Source organism: Arachis stenosperma, chromosome 2, assembly GCF_014773155.1.
Source record: "Arachis stenosperma cultivar V10309 chromosome 2, arast.V10309.gnm1.PFL2, whole genome shotgun sequence".
In the NCBI taxonomy this organism is placed as follows: Eukaryota; Viridiplantae; Streptophyta; class Magnoliopsida; order Fabales; family Fabaceae; genus Arachis; species Arachis stenosperma.
Genome location: NC_080378.1, coordinates 9,482,531 through 9,491,867, shown reverse-complemented (window position 1 = coordinate 9,491,867; position 9,337 = coordinate 9,482,531). Strand labels below are relative to the sequence as shown.

General features: G+C 25.7%; 1 protein-coding gene across 1 annotated transcript; it reads right to left on the bottom strand.

Annotated features, from left to right (window-relative positions):
* Positions 1-2,270: 2,270 nt before the first annotated feature.
* Positions 2,271-8,887, bottom strand: LOC130961813 (acid phosphatase 1-like). The gene is made up of 3 exons (XM_057887829.1): positions 8,323-8,887; positions 7,805-8,017; positions 2,271-2,701 (listed from the first exon to the last, which is right to left on the bottom strand). Exons 1-3 carry the CDS (start codon positions 8,715-8,717, stop codon positions 2,524-2,526), a joined length of 786 nt encoding a protein of 261 aa, XP_057743812.1. The 5' UTR covers positions 8,718-8,887; the 3' UTR covers positions 2,271-2,523.
* Positions 8,888-9,337: the final 450 nt, after the last annotated feature.

Sequence of the window (9,337 nt, the reverse complement as noted above, 5' to 3'; positions counted from 1 at the left end):
ATTAACACACATTCACATCCATAGACTAATTTTAGATCCTTAGATAGATATTTTTTAGTTAGTTACATTTGTAGAGAGAGAAACTCCAACTTCTCTCTAGGATTCATCTTCATTTTCTCAATTCTCAACCATTCCTTGGTGAGATCTATTGCCACTCTCAATTTACTTCGTTCATGTTGTAGATCCTCATCTCTAATCTCAATTAGTGTTTGTAATTGTTCAATTCTTGTAAGATCTTAGGTTTAACTTTGTTGTTTTGGATTCTATTGATTCATTGAAGATCTCATTTTCATTGTTGTTCATTGTTGATTGTTGCTAATCTCTTGTGTTGAATTGCTTTGATTCTAAATCTCTTCTCAATTTTACTATGTCTTTCATTCTTGCCCTCCAAGTGTTTGAGAAAATGCCAACTTTAGATATGGAGTAGCATTCCCTCACTTGGCCTAGTGGTTGAGTCATTGGAGACACTTGAATAATGGATGTCAATTGTTGATTAAGAATTGAGGATTGCTAATTGACTTAGAGTGCACTAAAGCTAGACTTCCCTAGGGTAAGACTAGGACTTGTGACTTGAGTTAATTACTTTTACTTGACTTTCCTCTATAATTAGGGGTTAACTAAGTGAAGCAACACTCCTTTGTTATCACAATTGAGGGAAGCTATAGTGATGGAACTTCCAATGTTCAACCTTGGCCAAGGCTTTTAATATTGATTGATTGTTGTTTTCTTTTATTAGCACTCTTATGCCACACTCTTCAAGTCACAAAAGACCACTTAACCAATAACATGCATCCTTGTAGCATTCCTAGGGAAGAACGACTCGGGACTAATACTCTCGATTATAGATTGTAGATTTGTTTGATGATGGATTTTGCGTCGGTTTAGACTATACTACGATTGATTACTTGATAATTTCTATACCGGCAAAAATTCAATCGTCAACGACTCATCAATCGGAGCTCCAGATTGAAAGTTATGAACAATTGAATTTCGATGGTGAAGGTTGGGGTTTTCTCGACGTTGATTTCTCTCTTCCTCTGTCTGAATTCCCTTTTGCTTGAGAGAAAAGTGGCTGAAGCCACTTATAAGAAAGTGAATGGGTTGAGCCTTGGGCCCGGTTTGAATTCGATTCCATCGGTTTGGTTTGTTAGCTCGATTTTGGATCAAAATTTTTAAAATTAGTGTCAAAATTCATCTTTTTTATATTTCTACTCATCTAAATTATAAAAAATAAATTTTTTAATTTCTTTGAATAATAATTAATTTATTGACTAATTATTTATTTATTTCGCGGAGTTTACAGATTGGGGTGCCACGTAGATTCGGATAATAACAAAATAAGTGTATAACTAAAACAGAATATTTTTATCATGCGAAAGGCATCTTCCCTGAGTATAAAATAAATTTCGATCTGTTATGAATACATATATGTCAGTGTTATCTTCTTTTATTTATGGGTATAAATAGTCATTTGTTCCATTATTTTACTAAAATTTTCTTTGAGCAAGTCAAAAGTATTCAACTTTGGTGCTATCCTCTCTACGATTATTTGGATCCCAATACTAACCAGGGACATCATTACAATGACAAATTAGTAATAAGGGTTTGATGAGGTAAATTTAGATTTGGAAAAAGAAAATTTAGAATAAAATTGGAAGGTTAAAAGTTGTAAAAATAATTTGTATGAATATAAAAATATTGATGATAGCCTACAATAAAATTAAAATTTATTTCAAATTTTAGGTGCAAAATTAAATCAAATTAAATATTTGATATATTCTTTATTTTTTTAAATATTAAGAAGAAAAAGAAAACCTTATCTAATTTATTTTTATCTTAATTTATTTTTTCTAACCCTTTAAATTTCTTGTGCCTTTCGCATGTACCATTAGTTTTTCTTGAAGATAGATTCCTTTTCCAAAAGAAAGTTGAAGGTTTTGGAAACATTAGCAAAAAGGTAGAAGGAGAATTTCACCAATTTTTTGGGTAAAAAGATAACAAAAGGCCACTTATAGCTTGAATGAAAAATAAGATATTAACAGTGGTTATATGTGATCATTATAAGAGGGCATATATGTATTGTCATTTACTAGTATAAGAAAAACAAATATAATATCAAAAACTAAAGAAAACATTTGTAGTATAATTTTTCTTGACTATATTATCACCATAAAAATTCATTATTATGGTAAAAGCTTAAAGTCTTATTACACTCCTTCAAGTGTTAACTAACACTCATATAACACTCATTTTTAGACACTAACCTCATGAAACTCATAACAACAATACTTTTTCTTTACTTTAAACTTGATGTACCATAGTGATATATTATTTAAAATTTAAAATACGGCTAATAATAAGGAAAAGCTCTAAATTAATTGAGTGGCCAAACTAAGCATAATTTCCTGAGTACAAATTGGGGAGAAATCATTTTGGACCACCAATAACAACCATTTGAGAGGTAGGATACTTTAATTATATAGAAGGATTAATTAGCCAAAAAAAAGTTGATGAGGTAATTCATCAAGAAATGAAATACATGGGATTTGGGAGCTTGAAAGTACGAGTGCCCAAACACTCTCCTTGGAGATCACTCCACTGGTCTCCAACGTTGCCCCATATTCTGTAACCTTGTCCTTCAATCTCCTTCCTAATTGCTGACTTGTATCTCACTGCACTTTGCCCTTTGTATTCTGCCGTCCTACAAAATCACACCCAATTATTAGTAGTGGAACTCATCTATTAAATTAGATGATATTTGTTACTCATTGTTTTTCCTTTTCTTCACAATATTGTCACTTTAATTATCTATACTTCAGAGAGGTAATTATTTATATTGTTTTCTCTTATTAGCTTAAAGTTTTTGGGAAGGGTAATTTTATGACATATGCTTATATTAATTGTAGTCACCAAAAAAAATATTAATTGAGGAATCATTTGATGTAACTAACTTATTTATAGTATTATAAAATTTTTATTATTTTTTTTATCAAAGATAGGAAATTCTAACCCGCAACCTCTTAATTGAGTATATGGAGACTATGTCATCTGAACTATTACTCATTGGCATAAAATTTTTATTGTTGATCGTATTTAATATTGACAATTATATTGATATACTAAACACAAATAAAATCTTTAATATAATTATCAAATTTGGTCCGATCCAATCGGCCGAAATAAAAACTCTATTATCAATTCGAGTTGGGTAATTATTTAAACTGATCAAATAGTTAACCCGATCAAATTTAATTAAATATGATAAAAATCAGTTAAGGTCAAACCAATTAAATTCAACTAGGTCAAATTTGGTAAAACCTAATCAAACTAAAAAAATATTATCTTTTATACATGATATTTTTATATTAAATGTATTACATAAATAAAATTAAATTATATTTATAAATTTAAAGAAAAAGATAATTTTTTTATTAATTATAGTATATTTTTTATTTCTATAAATATTTGAAGAATATAATAAATATAACTTATAAATACTTGAAGAGTATAATAAATATAAACTAATTGATAAGTTGTTAAAATTTAAAAATAATAATTAATTTAATACAAAATAAAACTAAAAAAATATTTATTATAAAAAAAATTTAAATTAAATTTAATATAATTATTTAATTTTGATAAGATTAATGGGTTTAATCTATGACCTAACAATTGAACCAATAATCTAGTGAATTAATAGTTTGACCGGTTTAATTTTTTATTTTATTTTGATAACTATGATCTTCAAAATAATAAATATTATAAATAAAAAATAATATTTAATATTTTTCTTTGTTTTTGTATGTTATTTTAATTTTTCCTTGAATATTTATCACTTATTTTTATACAAGGTTTATTATTCAATTATTAATTATATTTTTTTATTAATAGAAGAACAAAACGTTTAAAATAAATTATACAAATTTATTCTAGAATGAGCAATTATACCTTTAAACTAAAGAGGAAACTAATAATAAGTACTCCCTGTCTTTGACTTTGAAAAGGTCAATTTCGGCGCAGTTAGCATGCATGCCATCGTAGACTTGGTCCACGACTTATTATGATTTCTATTTTCAGTCTTCTTGTGTAGTTTGTTTATTAATTAAAACTAATTCGTGAGGAAATGCTTACAAGAAAAAAAAAAAGAGTGTTTCTATTAATTTACTTTATTCGTTTTATTACTATACATGTGTCCTTTTAAAAGGTTAGTATATTTTAAATTAATTATCATTTTATAATTTTAATGAACATAATTTAGCCTTACAATTGTTACTTTATTTTAATTTTGTTATATTACACTTTAGCTATTTTTTTCTTTGATTAGAACGATATTCATAAACTGAAGGGAAAGATGGTTAACTAATAATTAGACTGTTTTATTAAATTTATGATGCATGGATACTGACACAGACACGGGACACGACACGACATGAGATATACTGATACGTAAATTTTAAAATTTTATAAGATATATGGACACACATACATATAAAATATAAAGTATTTTTTAGATAAATCGTAATGATATTTTGATATTTTATTAATATTAAAATATAAATTAATTTTTTAATTATTTTTAATGTCTTATTTTAATTATATCAAGTATTTAAAATTTTTTTGTTTTAATAAATAATAATATATACTATATTTAAATTTATTTCAAGAATATATGTTAAGAATAAGATTGGACATGCTGACACGTGATGGTATTTAAGTGTGTTCAAACGTGTTCGAAATTTTTTTTTTACTTTTTATTAAAATACGGTTGGACACAACAGACACACATGTCAAAAATCGTGTCCAAAATGTGTCCGACACACAGAGACACAACAACTTAACAAAAATATCCGTGCTTCGTAGCATTAATCACATAAGAGATAAAGTCACAAAAAAAAACACATGAAAGTATGAAACATACACCGATTGTTTTTTCATTTTCTTTATTATTATTATTATTTTCTTTTTTTATTGTTTATTGTTATGATGACTTTCAATTTGGTAGTAGTTAGCGGTTAATTAGTCATATCTAAACTAAGTTATTCTCGTTATTTTTTTTTTTTGGTTAACTTATTCTCGTTATTTATCTAGCAGACAAATCAATAGGAGGGAAATGATTTTGTCAATATGATGGGTCCGAATAAATTAAAAATGAAAAGATTGGAATTATTATTCTCCCACCAAATAATAATATCATGCAATAAAAATGTTACTGTGAATTAAATCATCATCTCAAACAATAAAGTTTAAGATGAGTGGGTCGGCATTAAAGACAATTTAGCATATGCAGTCAAAACACAAATATCAATTTTTTTTTTCTAAAATTGGTCCTTCATCCACATTGATATATATTAATATTATTATTTCATTTGTAAGGAGGAAGTTTCCTCCATCCACTAAATGTTAAAAAGAGAAAAAAAATAGAATCACGGAAAATGATAATGCCTTGGACAAACCGAATTTGTGGCCCTACCATTATACAGTTCTCTAAACTAATTCTCACCACGTTATTATAAAATATATTGAATAAATGGTGTCTTCTAATTGATCTTATTATCTTGAATGGAATAATAATACTCTTAAGTGTGGAAACTGGAAACTCGTATGAAGCTGTAACAATATATATATACCTACCACAACCACTTTTATTTGAAGATTATTATTATGTTATTTAATTTGCAGACTAGTCCATGCGTGCATAATGCAAACTCTGAATACAAATCCTAAAAATGATGAATGCCAAAGAAAGAAAGAAAGAAAATAGAGGCACGCATGCGTGGAAAACTGGAAATTGCAAAGCATGAGTGCACGTAGATAGATGATGATTCCCACACTAATATGGACATGGAATAAGATACAAAATATACATACACACCTATGTTAAATTTATGTTAAATATATATATATACAAAATATAAAGAAATTTTGTATAAATTATATTTAGATTTTAATATTTTATTGTATTTTAATTTTTTATTTTTTTAAATTATGTACAATATTTTAAATAATTTTGGAGTGTTAATAATTAATAATGTATATTATTTTTAAATTTATTTTAAATATACAGATTAATAAAATTAAACATACTGATACATATTTATATTTAGATATATTTAAATATATTTGAAAAAATATTTTTATTAAAATATAATTAAATATAAAAAATATACATATTAAATAAACATAAAAGATGTGTCGTATTTGAAATATATTTAATAGGTTTACACCAAACAACTAACACAACTATTTAGACTTATCCTTAAAAATAATGATGAGAGGGAGGTTAATTTAAGATTTTGAAAAGCTGAATAAAGGTTTAGTAGTTATAAAATTAAGGGAAGAAAATGCATGTGGTGCAGTACTTGTTGGAAGTTTGATTGTCCACATATATGTTAAAAAAAATTAGAGGATAGTGACTTTTGGATCATTGCTTCTAGGAACTTTACAATTACTCAAAGGTCAATCGATAATTGGAATCCACTTCAAAACCATCAATTACGCCACCTGTTCTGTCTTGTTGCTTAGGTGATTAAGGACATCATTTATCTAACAGTAGTTTATGCTTTTATGTAACTTTTTAGTTATATATTTTTTATTCTTGACTTTTATTTTCAATGATCTGATATTTAAAACGATAGATACAGAAGACTTAATTTATTGCTGTATATAGTATGTACTTTTTTCTTTCTAGTTTCTATATTAAGTATTTTTTTTATTTTGTATTAATATTAACTTTACAGTTATTTATAAATTTTAATAATTTATTAATTAATTTATATTTTAAAAGAACAAAAATATTTTTTATTTAAAATAATCTGATAATTTTTATTTTTATTTTTATTTTTATTTAAATATCAAAAGTACCATAAGAAAGATGTGTTATTTTTATATCTTTTAGTTTATAAATTATTTTAAAATTTAATAATTATTTTAATAATTGCATTGTATATAATTAAAATTTTTTTTTATCAAAACCACTCTCTTTAAACTATATAAATAGAGTAGTTATATTTATTACAATATAAATTTGTCTAATTTAACATTTAATTGTCTGAAAAGTCTCCATTTTTTGTTTGATTTTTTTTCCTTAATACAAATATAATTTTATATCTTAACTTTCATTTACTTGAAATAATAAATTATAACTTGTGTCTTAGCTTCAATGGTTACTGTTAACAAAATGATTGAAAAAATTTATTTGTTTTTTTTTTTCCAACTTTATCCTTCGTTCATATATATTATATATGTATATTATTTTTTTAATGAAATTTTTAGTACTTAATATTCATATAAAAATTTTAATCATTTTTATTAATACGAATTTTTTAATTGAATTTTGTTATTTTTTGTTTGGTTTTGTCTCGTTTTTATAGTGGGTTCTTGAATTAAAGTGTATTTTGTTTATTGTGGTTAATTTTTTATAATATGAATTATTAATCCTATTAAAAAAACTAAATTAAATTAAAGAAGAGTACTCAAAAAAAGAATACTAAAAATTATAACTAAAAAATATTAAATTTTAACCCATAAATTTAAGTTCTTTTCAAAAACATTTATAGTAAAAAGAATGCTAAAAAATGCGATTTTAAATAATATAAATTCATTTTTTTAATAATTTTTATTTAAATATAATTTTAAATAATATAATTTAAACAATATTTATTTTATTATAATATATTTTTATATAGAAATAGTCGAATAATATATATTTTAAAATTTAACACAGAACAAAGATTATCTATTATTAATAAGATTAAGAGTGAAATAATGAAAAGCAACTGTGATAAAAGTAATAAGAATAAATTACCTCAAAATAAGACGTTCATAGCCAATGAAACCTTGGTTATGCAAGTTGTCAGTGGTAATTTTACCAAGTGTTGCTTGGTCTCTTCCAGTTAGCAAGAATACCTTGAATCCTCTCTCTCTCAGTGTCTTGAACAATTGTAATACGGCAGGATTTGCTGGACACATTCCCTTCATAATCCATGCCTTGAATTTTGCTGAATCAAATGGATCGCATCTGCACATATAATTATCTCTATAAGTGAATGTCGCCAAAATAAAAACATAATTGAGTACGAAAATTTTATGTATATATAAAAATTAGTTCTACATGTATTTTTTATAAATATATATTATTTAATTTATTTTTAATATATATTAGTGTTTAAATTTTAGTTGTTTCATTCTCCCAAATGAAAATAGAATTTCACAATAAGATAAAAAAAATAATATATTCATAATTTACATTTAAAATTGAAAAAAATGCAAAATTATTAAACTCTGTTTAAAACCAGAGTGAACAAAGAATGAGTATAGAAGTACCCGAATCGGTGTCCCTGATAATAAGAAAGGTTAGAGATGCAGGTATCATCGACGTCCAAAATCCAAGCATCCATGGAATCAGGGGAAAGAGTAATCTGAAAAGCATAAGCAACGATTTGGTTAACGATGAGGTTCATATCCTGCAGGTACTGACCACCAGTCATGTACTGCTGCACGTGATTGTAGCATTCCAGTGGCACTGTCCTCCACGACCGCACATTGTTGGCCTCCACTCCTAACCTCCAGCTCAGGCAATAACCGTCGTTGTTATCATTTTCACTCTGCCTTTGTCTCCGTCTTCGCATCATCGCCTCCACCTTCGCCAGTGATGACATTAGCAAATACATCAGTGCCGCAAATGCTCGTCGCACCATCTTATTCGTCATTAACATCATCTTTAAATTTTGGTACAACAGAGGCAGGATGGAAAACAAATTTATTGAAAGAAAGACAGAAAGAAAGATAAGGAGGGGAAATTATTGATTAATGAAAAATGTGTGTAGTGGTGACGGAGTCCTACAGGTATAATTTCCATTAAGAATGATGCCACACTGATGACGAATTCCCACTCGCATTTATTGACATAACTTTGTATGCGTTGCGTCCATAGCGAAGTTTCATAGAAATCGAAAGGAAAAGGTGCGTATCTTTCCCTTTTTTATTTTTTATTTTTTTTTAAATTTCAGTAATATCTGAATTTTAATTGAATTATAATATAATTAATTTTGGTTAGACTATAGTTGACTCATTATAGATAAAAGTCCTTTGGCAATAATTTGTTTAGATTTTATTAATTTAAGACTTGGTTAATTTTTTTATAGTCTTTATGTATTTTTTATATTCTTTTCCTTGTAGAGAAATATAATGAACAATGCCTATTTCAATCATAACTTTAGTAAAAAAATAATAAAAATGAACTATTCACTTTGAAAATTATTAATTCTACTAGAAAGAATAAATTAAATAAAAAATTAATTATAAAATAATGATAGAGTTATAAGTAATAATAAATTAT

What these genes read in the sequence shown, in the direction of transcription:
- LOC130961813 (XM_057887829.1), bottom strand. Translation starts at nt 8,717, where the DNA reads ATGATGTTAATGACGAATAAGATGGTGCGACGAGCATTTGCGGCACTG. An exon ending in TATCAGGGACACCGATTCGG is followed by an intron (nt 8,018 to 8,322) that starts GTACTTCTATAC and finishes TTATATGTGCAG; the next exon opens with ATGCGATCCATTTGATTCAG. An exon ending in TATGAACGTCTTATTTTGAG is followed by an intron (nt 2,702 to 7,804) that starts GTAATTTATTCT and finishes GTGATTTTGTAG; the next exon opens with GACGGCAGAATACAAAGGGC.